Raw genomic sequence first — 17,943 nt, 5'->3', positions numbered from 1 at the left:
AGAACTTAAAAATAAATTGAAAAAGTATCTCAAATTTTATTATAAATATTATCTCAAAAAATTATATGAAAACGTGTTTGAAAAAAATACAATTCCATGTATTTATATTTATGTTTATCTATATGTTAATTTTTGTAATTATTAATATATATAAACATATAATAATTGGATTAATAATTAAACTAAAATATTTAAAATAGTTTAATAAAAAATAAAAAAATATATTTCTATTTTTATAAATGTAATCTGTCATTGAATATTTTTTTAAGTTATTAAATTTATTAACGATGTATATAAGCAATAACAATAAATTTATTTATATTTTTTTGTTAAAGTGATTTTTGGGGTATTTTGTTTTTATTATTCAGTTGCAAAAAATTATTAGTCATTTAAGTAGAAAAGTTAACATTTATTTGTCTTTATTTTTTTCAAAATATTTTATTAGGAATGAAAATTATATTTTAAATATATTTTCAAAATATCTACCTCCAAAAGAAAATATTTTGAAATTATTAATTTTTTTTATTTACGACAAGTACTTCATATTTGTATTTTCTTTTCCAAACATGTTTTCAAGAATTCCACGGAATTATGATTTTGTTTAAATTAAAATTCTTTTAAAAGACTATTATGTAAAGAAAAATGTGATTCTATTTTTATATAAAAAGTAATTTTCAAAAGTGCATTTTAGCTATAATTATTAAAGTTTTAAAGTTAAAAGACCATTATAATTATGATTTTATAATAAAAATAATATTTTATAGGAAAACAGAAATTTCTGCTTTTAGAAATGAAAATAACAATAGATAGAAAATGTTCTTATCTTATACATTATACATTAATGTTTTGTTTGTCAACAAAGTTTTTCTGTTTGAATGTTTGTTTAGTTATTATCCTTAATATCGATACTATCTTTAATGAATTTGTATATATAATTAAAACGAATTTATATTAATCATATTATTTTTTTCTAATAAAATAAGGTAACTTATATACTGTATTTTTATCTTTAAATAATTATTTCTATTATAAAGGTTAAAAAATAAGATATAAAATAGTTTAAAAATAAGATAATTCTTATGTGTTGTGTTGTTATCTAAAATAACTCTTTCGCTCTCACGTTTAAATTTAGAGCGTTTAAAATCTTTATTATTCTTAATAAATAATTAGAATATATTTGTTAATATATAATTATCCATAAATTAAAAAATCATTAGTTTGGTATTCCTCATTATCTACAAGATTTTATATTATATTATCTAAAATATTTAACATCATATATTTTAAAAATAAATATAATTTATGTATATATAGATATTTTAAGTTTATTTTACGTAACAAAGGATATTTTATTAGAATAGAATATATTGAATATCAAATTAATATTTTGTTAGTTATTAAATATTTTAAAAACATGAGAAAAATTATTTTAAGGTTTCCGAATTTATAGTATATTTGTTTATATTTTTCTAAAAACTATTAAGCCCGCAAGTGCGGGCAAAACACCTAGTAAATAATATTATACCTCTCAATTATAATAGCATGAAGTACATTACGGTTAAATCTTAAAAAAAAAGAATATTACTGGTATCTTCGTAATCCTTAGATATAGGAGTTTAGTGGTAACTACCTTGGTGCTGGAATGTAGTGAATTTAATTACTTAAAATACTTAATTAAATTTATATAATTAGTTAAGCAGTTATATTAATATGATGTATATAATCAGTTAAACATTGCTTCCATTTTTATTTTTAAATTAGACCCAACTAATAACAGTTGGTCATGCTTCAATTTTAATAATATCTTAATATATAAAGCTTTGTTCTTCAAAGTTACTAATTAACATGATTGTGACATGTTTCAATTTTTTTAAAGATGGTGACATGTGTCAAAAATATGATATAATTCTCTTTTTTATTATTTAATAAAGATTTAAAAAAGGAAAATTCTTTAAAAAATGAAAGTTTCTAAACAATTACTATTAAATAATTTTTATAATTACTTTTCACTATTAAATAAAATTTAGAATTATTTCTTCAATATTATTTTTAGTATATATTTTGAATCATTATATATTTTAGAAAAGAAAAATTACTATTACATAGTCTTTTAAAATTCTATATTATAAAATATTTGATAGTAATTTCTTTTTTTAAAAGACTAAACAAAAATAATAATTGCAAAAAGGTACTAGAAAGTTAATTCTTTTTAAAAAAAAATTATAGTGTTTATTCTTAAATTCACTAAAGATAGAGAATTATAAAAGATAAATTCAAATTTTTTAAAAAATGTTAAACAAACGAATTGTAAAATCCCACAATTTCAATTATTTAATAAAAAACATGGAGAAAAACTAACTTTATAATAAATAATATTCCTTTTTAAAAGCCTAATTAAAAGAAAATTGTAAAAGTACTCTTATTATTTTCTTATAAGTAACTAACTTTCTTTTCTAATAGATAATTGTATATTAAAAATTATGACCAAAAATAGCTACAAACATTTCACATCTATATTTAGGTTTAAGTTTTCACATATTATTTTTACAAAACACAATAGTATGTACATGAAAAGTATTACCTGAGTATTTTCTTTTAATTTCTTGATACAACTCAACATTTTATATCATTATTACATTTTATTATAACATAAATTCCAATTTTGATGTTGTTGTTTACATCATATATTAAACAGATATTTTTCTATTAAAGATAAAATAGTTGCATAAAAATCATAAGGAAAAACTAATAACGTAATGTTATTATATCTAGGGAGTCTGCTATCACTTTATGTTATAATAAAATGTAATAATGATATAAAATGGTAAAGATAAAACAAAATCTAGGGTCAATTTATAACTCTTTCACTTTAAAAAAAATAAAACAAAATTCAATTATACAATAAAATACCTGTAGTAGTTTACTAAGATCGTGAAATATCAAACTAAATTTTATTGGAGAACTAGACAAGAAGTGTCTAATATATAAAGAGAAGACTAACTCTAATTAGTATGAGCCATTTTGAGAATGAGCATAAAAGTCAATTCATGTGAGCTTGCCATTAAAACTCAAAGTGGACAATACCATACTATTTAGATAATATAGAATTAAACATGAATTATCAAAATCCCAATAATTGGTATCAAAGCGGTTGACGAGAAATCCGAAAGAACACCTAAATACCCTTGGAGAGATGAATGGTATATCCTATGAGTTAGGAATGAGAGGTGTGTGTGTGGCAGAGATCAAGTCAAAAAGATTTTGGAAATCAGTTGTAGAAAAAAAAGAGTCAGTTGTGGGATACGAGATGAATGTGATCCTTAGTTTGAAGGGGAGAATATGAAATATCAAAATAAGTCCCACATTGGAAAATTAGACAATGAGTGCCTAACATATAAAGAGAGAAGTCCAACTCTAATTAGTGAGTGTCTAATATATAAAGAGAAGTTCAACTCTAATTAGTCTGAAGTTTTTTGGAAAGGAGCCCAAAAATAAATTCATACGGACTTGTCATTAAAACTTAGTTGACAACATCATATTAATCGGATAATATAGAGTTGGACATGAACTATCATAATCCCAACAAAAATACTCATTTGGGCATGTTAACCGTTAAAGGTGCTCTAAACCACTAAAAATACATAAATCAAATTGTTAACTAATAATTACAATTTTTTATATATCACTGAATCAAACATTTTAAATACCTGCAAGAAGAAAATAAATAAATACCCGCAAGCAAAATGCTAATAATGCATCAACCAATTTGCAATTGCTTTTTTTTTTCAATTTACAATTGCTACTTTCATGTTATCAGTTTTTATAATCCATTTCGGCCACAGACATTTTATACGTCGCTTTGGTCCCGTAAGCTCCGCCTAAAGGTCTAGAAACCATGGAAACATCAAAAACCAAATAACAAAAACGTATGTAGCAAATAATGTCTACAAAAAACTTTTCTAAATCTGCCGTCCACAAAATGAACACATTTAGTCAGAAAAGAACCAAAAAAAAATGAACACAGCTTCTCTAAATCTGCCACATACATTTAAATCATCTCACATATATACTCAACAAAATACAATGATTTACATAAAGAAAATGGTTAGGGTATAAAAAAGAATTTGAAATAAAGGAACATATTAATTTACTGTAATGAGGTTTTGTTATTACATCCAAAGTAGCCATACTGCAATTTCTTTTAGGAAAAACATCATTTAAATCATCAATTTTCAAATCTAGTTGAAATAAAGTATTAATTTTCTAGTAAAAAAGTATTTTAATCACAAACTTTCGTTGACCATATCATTTTAGGAATATCGTTAGTCAACCGTTTTAGTTGACTAACAATATATCTAAAATGACTTTTAATACAATTTCATCGTCCAAGTATGGAAAATGATCTCTGGTTATAAATACCCAACTAGCTTCTTTACATGCCCATATGTCAAAGTAATCTCCATGTAAAACGAGAACCGTACCTACATGGAGGAAAAATAAACTTTCGCTTAGGGCAAATTTTATATTTAAAAAAAAGCGATGTCATCCTATCTTTGGTAATTAAGTTTATAACATCTTTTAAACAGAGCCGTGATCACATGAGGAGAAAATAATCATCGATCTAGAACATCTATTTTCAAAAAAAAGTTAAAAAGATGCATGTTATCATTAATTTCATATAATATTTTATATTAAACAACTATAAAACATAGCCTCATTAGTATTTATATGGGTGAGCAAAAATAAGATTGGAAACATGGTTTCTTTAAGAAACCAAACAAAATAAGTACAATTTTCTTTTTTCCTAAAAATCTGGGTAAATAAAAGAGTTTCTCTATACATATTTTCAAAGCTAATATATTATTATATAATAAAACTAATTCATTTACTAAACCGTGGTTATACTAATAAAGTTGAATTTTTTATCTCCTTGGGGTGAGAAATGTCACGTGTCATTCTCCTTTTAATAATAAAAATATTTTCTCAATTTTATTTAATGTGTTTTGGTGTTAATTATGATTAGGTGTTAGTTTATTTTTGTTATTGACAATTTATTACAATGATGTTTTAATTCTGGATTGGAAGTTTAATTTATTATGAATTTTATGTCTTGATTTTTTTTAGATTTCATAACTGTTATGTTACATATTTTTTTTTAAATACTTTAAACTATTTCTTAATATTTTGTATGTCAAATAAAAATACAAAAAAGGAAACTAAAATTAAGTATTTTCAAAAAAATTTAAACATAAAATAGATACATATCCAAACTATTACTTTATGTTTGAAAACATTTAAAATATTAACTTTAGTTTTTATATATTTATTTTCAAAGCTAATATATTATTATATAATAAAACTAATTCATTTACTAAACCATGGTTCACCCACGGTTGACCCAATGATCCAGAGACCCGGTAAATCGTCCAGTTCATTGTCCGGGTCGGATGTCAAAACACTGGTTTATAAGGTTTCTTTGTATTTGATGTTGACGATGGAGAATGGAGCTTCTACGATTCTCCTTCTTTAAAGCAATCGACGTAACTGTCATATAATCAATCTAGAAATTCCACTCATCCTACTCTAATAATGTTTAGTAATTGATGGCGATTGAAGTCCAAAAGACTAACATTTGGTCTATTGGTATTGACACATAAACTCTATGGTATCTTCCCATGTTACACTGTGCAAAAAACCAATAACTTCTCTAATGCATGCTATCCGTGTTTACATTTTAAAAACCGTGAACATGATTAATATACTCTTAAAACTTAACTTAAAAAAAAAGAATCGCTACTTTCAATTCGAGAGAAATTTAAAAACGTTGCCTGCTTGCTAAAGTTATTTAAAATGATGTAAACCACACACCACCCTCACCATTAATCATTTCCACCACACTAACCATTTATTGTCAAAACTATTACTAAATGCAATAAGTCAGCAAGCTTGAATGTCACAGATAGTTAGAATTTGTCTTTTTCATGATCGTTATAGATGCTAACATCTCATTTACTAATTAACAAATTAACCTTTTACTAGGAAGATTTGGTGAAATTGTTCCATTCCGGTTAAAATAAAAGTTGTCCATTAAATAGAGGAGTTTAGGAACCATTTATAGTTTTTAGATAAAAACATATTTAGATTCATATTAAGATTCGTTGATATTCTAAATAAGGGTGGACAAACAAGAATTTTGTTATGAACACACACAAAATTTTCCATTATAATAAAACTAATATAGAAAATAATTTTATGTTTCTTATTTTAAGATACATCTTTTTGAGAGACCTTGAAACCAAAGTAACACATACAACTTGCACCTCTATATTTTAAAAGTCAACATGGTAATTTTAAAAATATATATTAGATACTCACCAATTATTTTACCAAAAATTGACACTTCACCCTTATTTTTTTTATAAAATTTATAAAATTTGGAATGTATTCCATCTTTCTATTATTTGAACTAAATATATTAGTAAAAGTTTTATAGTTCATATATAGTTATTTTAATAATTAATAATATAAGTATGTTCTCCATATAAAACATCAACTTTGTTTTATGTTTGAATTCCAACTAAATTAATTTTGTTATGACTATCGGTTTTTTATTCTATTTTTATTAAATCGATTAGTAACAACCACTTATGCTATTACAATTTGAACTAAACAATTTCAAACAAAATAATGTACTACGGTCACTAACCACTATAAAAAAGATCAGAAAATATCATTTTTAATATATTTTTATTTTCATATTTAACATATTTTATTTGTTAAGACCATATAATAATTTATAAATTTATGTAAAAGTGTAATATACGAACCCGGCGCGTAGCGCCGGAAAATCACTAGTTTATAAATAACAGTGTTTTAATTTATGTTTTCGCATTAGAATCAATAGTGATGGTTTATTTAAAAACAGTTTTTTTTGTATTTTCATATTTGATTAACATTGTCATATACTATATACAAAATCATAGACGAAATCATTACCACACAATGAACTTTGTTTTATAATTACTAGCGTATAGTTAGTAAATTTATCAAACTATTTCGGGGAAAGAAAAAACAGATGAAATGCCTAAACAGATATTTTACAATATTAAATACACTTTACATTTTTAAATACTCACAATCTTTATCAACTCCACATAAAATTCATAAAATCTATGATATTAATCTTTTAGTTTCAGTACGTATTCTTATATTATCATATTTTTATTGTTTATTTTTTTTAATTGTGTATTGAAAATGAAATCTGGATCTTCTTTTTCAATAGAAAACATAAACAAAAATATCAATTTTTCTAATTAAATTCCATATTCTTTACAAACTCTGTATATACATCAATGCTATTAAAATATAAGCAATTTTTATGTACTTACAAATAATCTAGGTTTGATACTCAAATCAGTTTTTGGGATTAGTTTTTTTTTTATTTTTTAGATTTGGCTAAAAAGCACTTTGAATTCGAATATGTTTTCTACCACCCTACAAAATTCTTTTTTTGTTATTTTTTACATTTTAGATCAGATATAAGATAGGATATTATTATTTTGGGTTCGTTCAAACTTCGAGTTACGAATTTTATACACAGGCCTACTTTAGATAAAAGAAGATACAATTATATAAAGTATTCGCTGAAAAATTATCCTGCGGTTTCAAACCACGGGTCAAAATCTAGTTATAACTTATAAAGCTAATGCTGACAAAAAAATATATTTATTTTTGTCTAAAACTAACAAAAATTATTAAAAAGTGGGGTTGTATAGGTATTTCTATTAATGATTTGTATGTGGAATAGTTGATCATCATCGAATGAATGTTTCATTAAGTCGTATAAGTTTCGTACTAATAAATAATATTATACCTCTCAATTATAATAGCATGAAGTACATTACGGTTAGATCTAAAAAAAGAATATTATTAGTATCTTCGTAATCCTTAGAAATAGGAGTTTAGTAGTAACTGCCTTGGTGGTGGAATGTAGTGAATTTAATTACTTAAAATACTTAACTAAAGTTATATAATTAGTTAAGCAGTTATATTAATATGATGTATATAAGCAGTCAAGCATTGCTTCGGTGTTTTTTAAAATTAGACCCAACTAATATCAGTTGGTCATGTTTCAATTTTAATAGTATTGATTATAAAACATGGTAGGTTCATATATTATAGGATATCTCTATGTCTAATTCTAGGAAATTTAATGAACACTGTTCCTTAATAAATGATCAAGAGACTCTAAGCTACACATATTTTGTCACTGCTGTTTTCATTCATGTTGCCAAAACAGTCTCAATACAAAAAATAAACATCATTATCCATTTCATCTCACACGATAAAAATACTCAAATTCTTGGGTCTATAACTCTCCATCTCTTTAAACTCCAAAGGTCTAGAGATTTTATTAACCATAGTTCAGAGAAGCTGTTTTTGCAGTTTGGTCATCTTCAGCTGCAATGTTATTAACCCTTGGACCTTTAACCTTTTCGGGAGACAGCTTTGTGAGGTTAATAGTCAACACACGTTCTCAAGCTTGGCCTTGACAGATTCAATATCCACACTAGGAGGTAGTTTGAACTGTCCCATGAACTTTCCATATTATCTTTCAACTCTATGCCACTGATTTCGTTTCTTCTCTTCCTCTCTTTTCCTCTCTCCACTTTCTGGCAGGACTTGATTCTCTTCAACTTCGATCTTCACCTCATCCTTCTTCAGACCAGGCACATCGAGCATTATTTCATGTCCTTCTGTTGTTTCTTTCCAGTCCAATCTCGCTGGGGATAGATCCACGCTCTGGTCCCTCTCGAGTTCTAGTTGGACCTTCTTCAAGATCTTGAATGGATCAAGAAACCTGTCTCGCCAGAGATCGGATAGCAAGCTTCCGGCGGTTCACTTGGTTTCATGTTTCCTAGTAACATAGCTCCTATGAAGAGGCTTAACATAGTAGCGTAAGGCAAGTGCTTCATTACGGTTTGGGATTCGTTTCTTGTAGAAGGTGAACACCAATGCGTTTGGATTTTAATAACTTCTGTTTATATTACTTGCTTGTTGTTCGCTATTAAGATAAGATACAGTCCTGTACTGTATACATATATGCATTTTGAAAGAATGCAGCAGGTTCCTGAAAGATCTATTGGTAGATTTTTGTAGAGAGCTTCGGATTGTTCTAGCTTTTTGGCTATGGACGTCTCACTAATTAAGTTATTGCACGCTGGATTGGCTGTTGTCTCTGAGTGTCTCCCCTCATGTTCCAGATACTACATGTAACAACTATGGTAAGACAGAAATAAAATTGGACCTGGCCCATGTCACTTGTTACTGTGCAGGCCTATTGTCATTGGCCCATTACTATTACTGCTTTTGATCAATCCAGAGATGGAATGTTGATGAGTCATAGAGCTTTGTCTATGCATGGGAAAGGGATGGGGAGTGTGAATGTGCCATGAGCTCCTGACATTCTAGAGTGTTGGATCTCCATTGCCTATGGTTATTCACTTTATCCCCCAATCTTAGTTTTGCATAGTGTGGTCCTCTCATTACTTTTGGCTTGCCATGCTTGTGCATTAAGAGATGCTTGTTGTTTTGTCTGCCAATTTATATCTCAAAAGGAAGCAAGTAGTACACAAAGCTTCTGGAGAATCTTGTCATAGGGACTTTGATAGCAGAACATTTATTGACTTAAATGCCACCCACAAAGTTGGTCTAACCTCAGCATGTGAACCTATTCAAGTTTGTTCTTTCTTATTCCACTTGTCACTTGTCTTAGATTCACTCCTTGTCCTACTTGTTAATAATGTTAAAGAACATTTTCTGTGTCTTTGTATTAGCAACTTGAAGGATGAAGATACAGTGTGAAGTGTGTGAAAAAGCTGAAGCAGAAGTACTTTGCTGTTCAGATGAAGCTGCTCTTTGCAAACCATGTGACATTACGGTTCATGAAGGTAATAAACTTTTCCAGAGGCATCACCGAGTTCCTCTACAGAAATCTGCATCCACCACATCATCTGCAGCTCCTCTATGTGATATCTGCAAGGTTCGTTTCCCTTATTTCTGTTAACATTCGCAGAGGTCTTTTAACAGTTTACTCAAACTGTCAAACACATATAATTTTGTAGGAGAGAAAAGGGTACTTCTTCTGCTTAGATGACAGAGCATTGCTCTGTAATGACTGTGATGGAGCCATTCACATCTGCAATTCCCACCAAAGGTTTCTACTTTCTGGAGTCCAAGCTTCGGATCAGTCTTTGACTAAAAGCTCCGGATGCAGCACTAGTCTTAGCTCTGAAACTTACCAGATTCAGTCAAAAGCTTCTTTGGATAGTCAACGATCCAGTGAGGAGAATGAAGCCGGAAACTCAGGTGAGACAGACAAGAGTCCTTCTGTCATCTGAAGTCCTTAGAGAGACACAAAATCATGGATGGTCCATTCATGCTTCTAGACTAAGTGACAAACTGTTTGATGTTGAAGTATAATAATAACAGTTTATGTAATGAAGTCTATGTACAAAGATATATATGTTGTATGCATATATCATTCCACTCAGAAGAGTTGGTTGAGGAATCATATTGGTGTTTTATCCTGGTAAATATAAACATGATTTCAACATTAAATCAAAAATCGTATTTTAAATCTTGAAAATGACATACATAAACGTTTTTTTTGAACTTTTTAAATTATCAATTTTAACCTTCAAACAAACAACTTTAACATATCAACCTTGAAATTTTATTTTCTACTCAAACATTTATGATATGAAAATATCTATCTTATTAAAACAGGAACATTACAACTTTTTCTAGGTGGATTTTTAAAGGTGGACCTCATATATTTAAATTAAATGTCTCATTCTTTATATAAAATACGTACTATAGTCTAATTTTGCATTGATGTATTTCCTTAAATACAGTTCTTCTTTTTGTCTATATTCTATATATGATTTTTACATTTATTACATGTCGATTTAGATAAGATATATACTAAAAATACTAAAAATATTAATTATACTATAATTACCCTATACAATTCATTTTAAATTGATCAGTATACTTTCATTGGCCATATTAATTTTATTAGTACTAATAACATTGGGTAGATAAGTCATAGACATATACATAAAGATATGACTATTCTTATAACTACGTTAGGCCTAATCTACTTTCTAAAACAAATAACACATAGCTTCATATATTGTATAGAAAATAGTAATATTGTATAGTATTATACTTATACAATAATACTAAAAACAAACCAAACTGAAATATAATATATATCGAACATGCTTTGAACCATTACACACAAAATATATTAGACTTTAGAGATAAAATTCACTTTGAAATTACGTAATAATTATTTAAAAAATTAAATTTCGTAATGTACAAAAAACATAAGTTTTATATAAAATTTTGTGTTACAATAAAAAAACACAACTCGCGCTTGCAAAGCGTTATTTTTACATACGAAAGACAGTTTTGATATTGTTCTTTAAACACAAAATTGAATTATACAAACTCGATACTACATAAAACTAAACAATATAGAATACATTTTAAAAATAAAACCCGTGCGGATGTGCATATGTTTATATAATATATAAATATATTATGTTACACATATTCTCATATAAATAATACTCCAATGTAAGTTTTGTATGATAAATGTTGAAAATACAAAATATATAGCACTATATATTTTAAATAATATAAAAAATCTACTTTACGTTATCATAAATTTAAAAATCAGATTTAGTAGTTAAACACATTGCTTATTTAAACACATTAGTATACATTGTTATTTATCAAAATTTTATATTAATACAGATTGTGATCATATATAACATTTAGTAAAAACAAAGATAAAAAAGAAAATTGACTCCCGCTCGGTTGAGCGGGTCATGATCTAGTAGTATATTAAAAGTGAAAATATGTAGACGTCAAGTTTACTATAGAAAAAATCAACTCAATCATATTATTATTTATAATTTTTTTATTTGATTAAAATGCTAAATTAAAAAAATAACAAAACTACAATCATAAAGTTAGATCCGTTTGCGGAGATCCATGACATTTGTTTTGATTGTTGTCAGATGAAAAAATGCTATATAGTGAACCATTATCTTAACTAGATTTTGTACTCGCACGCGTATTAATATTTAGTTTATGTTTTATAATAATTGTAAACTACTCTTTCTATTTCAGAAAATAGGTTTTTAGAGTTTTACGTTTATTAAAATATAATAAATGTTTACAACTTAATTTATTATTTATTTTTTCATATACTTTTCAAACAACTATTCAACAATAAAATTTAATCAATTCAAATATTCACAATTAATGTTTTTCAAAAGTATACAAAATCACTTTAAAAATCTAGAAAATCTATCTTTGTGAATTCAGAATAAAATCTAGATAATTTTATTTCGGGAATGGAGGGAGTATTTAAGTAGAAATTTATATACATATCTTTTGTGAAAATGTATCTAAAATATTATTTTCTGTTCTTTAATTTATGTTTGTTTATCAAATTATTACTTTTTAAAATAATTAATTCTTAGCTATGTATTCTTTGAATTGACAAATGTATAAATTATATTTATAAATGTATTTATAATGTTTATAATTTATATTTTTTATCTTTTTAATATTACGTAAATTTCTCGATTCATAGAAATTGTAATACACTACTCCCTCTGTTTTTAAAGATAGATGTTTTAGAAAACTAAATTGTTTCACAAAGATGTATTTTTTATGTTTCCTATACAAAAATTGTAAATTTCAATAAAATTGATTGAATTTATTAAAAGACTATTGGTTAAAATGCATTGGAATTTGATAATTTCTAAAAATGATGTATAGTTAATGTGTTTTCTTAATATGTGTGAAAACACCAAAACATACATCTTTAAAAAACAGAGGGAGTATTGTATATATATTTATCATACATTTTCCTATTATGTTCCTTATTTAATATAACTGCAAGTGTAGTGTTTTATCGTATATGTTATTATTTTTATCATACATTTTAATCAGACATTAAAGTTACCTATCATGATGCTTGATTAATCTAGATAAAATGTATGATTAAAAATTATCAATACACTGTTGAATTCATATTGTGTATGATAATATGTATGATAAAAGTTAGATATAATAATCGTACATTTTACCTATTTTTTATTTGATAAATTTATTAGCATCTCTATATATTTTACTTATATGAACACATTCAATAACTTATAGCCTCAACTTATATATATAAAATTGAAAATTTTGAAATTTTAGAAACATAAACGTTTTTTTTAACAATTTGGCATGTTTCGATTTATGGTTTTAAATTTGATGTAGACAATCTAAATAGCTCATAACATCACAAATACTTATAATCACACTAATAATATATGTAATCACGCCCTTTTGACTCCTCACAAATCAAGGTTGAAAACTAAATAAATAAAGTTCTTTTTCTCACTTAAATGGATACTCCAAGTCAAATAAATACTTTAAGGAAAGACTTCTCAGCGCAGTCAAACAAGATAGGATTTTCAACATGATAAGTTTCATGGACAAGGCGAGCTAACAGCGGTGCTTTCCTTTCATGCCGTAGGTCAATAAAATAATCTTTTTCAGCAAAAAAAAATCTCATTAACTAATTGATGAGAAGAAGTCTCAAATGCTCTCATTTGAGGAGGCGAGAGTTTCTCTGAAAAAAACTATTCTCTTATTGCTTTGAACATTCTCCTTGGTTCTTAGTCCAAAGAAAAAGACAAGGCTGAGTTGCCCCTTCTACCATCTGAGGTGGAATACGGATCTAGATTTGCTGAGTTTATTCTATGGAATAGGCCAGGCCCTCAAACTAGCGAACTAAAATGGATAGCTTCTTGGAGAATTGCGAAAACCACAATTGGCGCATTAGTCTTTGCAGCCTTAATGCTTCTTGTTGATTCGTTCTTTGATATTTTGATTGCCAATTTCACAAACAAAGAACAAAAAAAAAACACAAGAAATGGCTTGATGCTTTATGTTTGATACAATGATTAAATATGTAACCCTCCAATATTTTCGGTTGCTGACACTTTCTAAAAGAGGTTTTTGAACAAAAGTGCGAGGATTTGATAGTACAGTCGTGTCCCCCTATACATTAGGTCGTCTATGTATCTCTCAGTGTTACAATTCAAGGGTTAACAGAAAAATGAGAACCCTAACTCTTGTTGAACCTAAGCGACTCTTGGCTTCGGGTTGAGCTCTGTCTCCATACTTATTGGTATTTTTGGGGTTGAAGCAGCTGCGCCAAACTTGCGAACAAGGATCTTGAAACACGGAAGCAACACAACGTACAGCGCAATAAAGAAGAATGGAGTTGCTACAAGCCACCCTAGTAACTGCAGTAACCAATAAACGATAGGACTAACAAATCAAAAAGACTTTATCTTGAAAAACAAGATTCCGGAAAGAGAAAATAGGAGTATCATTGTAGCTACTTACCGCATTACCAATGCTTAAAAAGACTTCCTGGGAGGCTTGACCAGTGAAAACCTTCTTGAGGGCATCTGATGTCAAAGGAAAATGAGGTCCACCAGTGACTTTCTCACCAAGTCTTAGAAAAGGCACCACGAGGCTTTACCCAAAAGACATGAATGATAAACAAAATCCAAGTCAGAGAGAGAGTTGATGATAGTAAAAGATTAGACGGATGTGTGTATAGATAGCATAAAGGTTATACGCAAGTTCTGCTGGAGTGGCAATGATGTTAGCCAACATTACGGTAGGAGCATGACAAGCAGAACCAAGAAACGCAATAGCTACTCCACATAGAAACACAGGAACACCTGTTTTTTAAGAACCCAAAAACCAATCTCAGTAAGTTACATTTCAATCTCAGAACGTAGCAAAAGCGAAAAGAAGTAAGCTTAGGAGACGCACCGCATATCGGAAATATCCCCAAGGTAATACCGAGTGCGGCGGAGAAAGCAAGCTGCTTAGGCTCAGTACCTCTATTAGATAATTGAAAAAATGAAAACAAAATCAAAGTTACAAGTTACCACATCATTAAAGAGAATCATTTAGGAGCCATAAATATTTTTCCTTTAATGTTGCAAATTAAGAAAACAACATAGATCAGGTTTTAAGACGAAACAATCAACAAATAGCAAAGGAGATCTATCTGATTCCATCTCTTAACTCAAGTATCTTGGAGGAGAATCCGAGTAAATAAATAGACCTAATATCAGATCCCATGTGAAAGTATGATAGAAAACGCGTAAAGAGAGAGGGAGAAGACAGACCTACGCAAGATCTGGAGGAGAGGGTCGGTGATTTTCTTATTGAACCAGGCTTTCAATCTACCTTTTGATAAACCCATCACGATTCTACCAAATCTTTAAGAAAGTTAGAGAGAGAGAGAGAGAGAGAGAGAGAGAGAGAGAGAGAGAGATTATTAACAGATTGAGAGATGATGGAAACGTGGAATCGGCTTTTGCCTCCGTTGGTATTTTAGAAGCGGGTTCGGGTAATCGGGTCTACTATTGACTTCCAAATCAGGTTAAGGCTCAAAATATTTTTAATTTTCTTTTATTCACTGGCTCATAATAATTAAGGAAATATTTACACTCCAGGTCACTTTCTCACTTGTTAATATCACTTTAGGTCACATGTTTATACTAGGACACTTTTTCAAAACCATCAGTTGAGATCAAACTTTTTTAGTTCATGCTCAATCATCACGTGACCAACTTACCAAATAAATGGGCGGGATTCATTTATAGCCATAGATTTATTGCAATTTTGGACGGTCCAGATCTAATGTTATAGATCATAACAAAATTGACATCTCTTCTATACAGATCTAATGTTATCCTTATTCTCTTTTTTTTTTTCTTAAGCTTATTTCTTCTCCACCGTCGTCGTTTTTTTTTTTTGAATCTCTAAAAACCATAAAACTCTATCATTAATCTATTGGTTTCACAGATTCGAAAATCTAACAGATGAGAAAGAGCACTTGACTTACAGAGAGAAGGAAGAAGATGAGTTCTGATCAGTTCAAGATCGAGAACGAAGAAGCGTTACCGCACACTCTGTTTATGTTCATGGTTATGCCGCAGCTGCTCTCAGGGTTACGCTCATGGTGAGTTCTAGTCTCTTCTCACTCTTCTTCATTTGAGGCCACCACAATCGGTAACATCCCCTCAATTGCCACCGTCATGTTTTCTTCTTCTGTAGCTGCAAGGATCCGAGATGCCAAGAAACAAAAGAAAAAATGATCAAAATGGGATGTATTCTCTACTGGGGAGGGAGTTTAAGAAACATAGTGCTAAAGCTTGCAGCTTTTGGTGTTCGGTAGTTGTAAAGTTTTGATCTTGGCCTCAATATTAGTTTCTCTTTCATGTGATTGAGAGACTACTAATGTTTGTCACAAGTTTTGAATTTACCCTTATTGTAAAGTTTTGATCTTGAGTCAAGAAGCCTAATGTTTTGCTCTCTGAAGAATTGAGATATTGTGTAATATATTGGTTTCACAGATTGGGAAAATCTAATGTTTTGATCAAAAAAGGATGGATTCTTTACTGGGGAAGGAGTTTAAGAAACATAGTGCTAAAACTTGCAGATTTTGGTATTCACTGTTCAGTGATTGTAAAGTTTTGATCTTGGCCTTAATTTTAGTTTCTCTTTCATGTGATTGAGAGACTACTAATGTTTGTCACAAGTTTTGAATTTACCCTTCTTGTAAAGTTTTGATCTTGAGTCAAGAAGTCTAATGTTTTGCTCTGTGAAGAATTGAGATGTTGTGTAATATAACACCAAGTACATATATACACCTGATCATTGTACAACAAAATCGAACAAATCCGTGTGTACAACCAAAATGAACACATCCATGTGTACATCTGATCTCGTGTACAACTATATATATTTCATCATTTTCTAATAGTACACAAAAAACAATTATACAGATCTCGTGTACAATATATGTCACTCAACAATATACAAATGAGTATAGTACAATGAGATGTAACATATCTAAATCTGTTTTTTTGCTTTAAATACAAAGTGTATATATGTAAAGTTGTACATGTGGATATCAATAAACATAATATGTACATGTCAAAACATTCATCTAATTTTGTATACACATCACACATGTACACACGTGTTATTGTACACCTGCATTGGGTCTCGAACAAGCACCATGCTTCTTCCTCTTCTATCATATATCTCATCATCCCATTTCCCCCACCCATCTGGCTTGTATGTACCAATCTTCATCATCGGCTGCACAATAAGCTGCATCCACCAAAAAAAAATAGTCAAACTACAACACACATACAGAATCACAAGCATCATTGTACGTGTGCACAACAATAAAAAGGTTGCACACATGTTCATTCACAAAACTAAACACAAGCGTACATGTGTACATATGCACCAATCTAAACAACCGCGTACACACATCCCTTACACATGTGCATTTGCGACCATCAGTACAGTCGTTAACACTTGTATAAATACAAAAAAAGCTAGCGACTCCAATAACAAATATCAAAGAAAAAAAACACACAGCCTAATAAACCACTGCAATTGAGTTTACTATAACTATGGGAGAATGTCGTAACTCACCAACGCAATGCTCTTTCCCTGGTCGCCTTCCCCTCGCCACCAAATCTGGTCCAATCATGGCAAAAAATTATAAAAAAATCAACCATCAGCAACAACAAATAGGAACAGAAAACCCAAAAACATTCTGGTAATGGCTAAAAATACTCACCCACTACGTGTTCTTTTCCCGGCCGCCGACGAAACGCCGTCAAGTCCTCCGCGTCACCTGGGTTTTGTTCCTCTGCATTGTTCCAAAATCAAACAAGAAATTAGATTAGGCGAAATGTAAAAAAGACAAACGGATTCATATTCTAACTAACAAAAAAATACAACCCAACAAAACCCTAG

General features: G+C 28.7%; 2 protein-coding genes, 1 long non-coding RNA gene and 1 pseudogene across 7 annotated transcripts; 2 read left to right on the top strand and 2 right to left on the bottom strand.

The window, feature by feature from the left end:
* Positions 1 to 8,413: 8,413 nt before the first annotated feature.
* On the bottom strand, positions 8,414 to 8,975 carry LOC108823822 (22.0 kDa heat shock protein-like; annotated as a pseudogene).
* LOC108823824 (B-box zinc finger protein 23) lies at positions 8,869 to 10,608 on the top strand. Of its 5 annotated transcripts, XM_056994587.1 has the most exons (6): positions 8,895 to 9,004; positions 9,160 to 9,284; positions 9,383 to 9,495; positions 9,618 to 9,738; positions 9,837 to 10,042; positions 10,125 to 10,608. In XM_056994587.1, the coding sequence occupies exons 5-6, from the start codon at positions 9,848 to 9,850 to the stop codon at positions 10,398 to 10,400; spliced, it is 471 nt and encodes a 156-aa protein (XP_056850567.1). In that variant the 5' UTR covers positions 8,895 to 9,004; positions 9,160 to 9,284; positions 9,383 to 9,495; positions 9,618 to 9,738; positions 9,837 to 9,847; the 3' UTR covers positions 10,401 to 10,608. The 5 variants fall into 5 exon arrangements, with proteins under 5 accessions (XP_056850565.1, XP_056850567.1, XP_056850566.1 ...); XM_056994585.1 differs by having other exon boundaries at positions 8,869 to 9,004; positions 9,150 to 9,495; XM_056994586.1 differs by having other exon boundaries at positions 9,160 to 9,495.
* Positions 10,609 to 13,995: 3,387 nt separating this feature from the next.
* Positions 13,996 to 15,462, bottom strand: LOC108823823 (uncharacterized). Its single transcript, XM_018597106.2, has 5 exons — positions 15,288 to 15,462; positions 14,926 to 14,996; positions 14,726 to 14,831; positions 14,488 to 14,620; positions 13,996 to 14,384 (listed from the first exon to the last, which is right to left on the bottom strand). The coding sequence occupies exons 1-5, from the start codon at positions 15,362 to 15,364 to the stop codon at positions 14,220 to 14,222; spliced, it is 552 nt and encodes a 183-aa protein (XP_018452608.1). The 5' UTR covers positions 15,365 to 15,462; the 3' UTR covers positions 13,996 to 14,219.
* Positions 15,463 to 15,926: 464 nt separating this feature from the next.
* Positions 15,927 to 16,614, top strand: LOC130499812 (uncharacterized). The gene is made up of 2 exons (XR_008938672.1): positions 15,927 to 16,126; positions 16,222 to 16,614. It is a non-coding gene; the product is annotated as an uncharacterized LOC130499812 (long non-coding RNA).
* The last annotated feature ends 1,329 nt before the right edge of the window (positions 16,615 to 17,943 follow it).

Source organism: Raphanus sativus, chromosome 9 (genome assembly GCF_000801105.2).
Source record: "Raphanus sativus cultivar WK10039 chromosome 9, ASM80110v3, whole genome shotgun sequence".
NCBI lineage: Eukaryota > Viridiplantae > Streptophyta > Magnoliopsida > Brassicales > Brassicaceae > Raphanus > Raphanus sativus.
The sequence above is the reverse complement of the archived record's forward strand: the minus strand, read 5'-3'. Positions and strand labels throughout refer to the sequence as shown.

What these genes read in the sequence shown, in the direction of transcription:
- LOC108823824 (XM_056994585.1), top strand. Translation starts at nt 9,848, where the DNA reads ATGAAGATACAGTGTGAAGTGTGTGAAAAAGCTGAAGCAGAAGTACTT. An exon ending in CTCTATGTGATATCTGCAAG is followed by an intron (nt 10,043 to 10,124) that starts GTTCGTTTCCCT and finishes ATAATTTTGTAG; the next exon opens with GAGAGAAAAGGGTACTTCTT.
- LOC108823823 (XM_018597106.2), bottom strand. Translation starts at nt 15,364, where the DNA reads ATGGGTTTATCAAAAGGTAGATTGAAAGCCTGGTTCAATAAGAAAATC. An exon ending in CTCCTCCAGATCTTGCGTAG is followed by an intron (nt 14,997 to 15,287) that starts GTCTGTCTTCTC and finishes ATTATCTAATAG; the next exon opens with AGGTACTGAGCCTAAGCAGC. An exon ending in GGGGATATTTCCGATATGCG is followed by an intron (nt 14,832 to 14,925) that starts GTGCGTCTCCTA and finishes CTTAAAAAACAG; the next exon opens with GTGTTCCTGTGTTTCTATGT.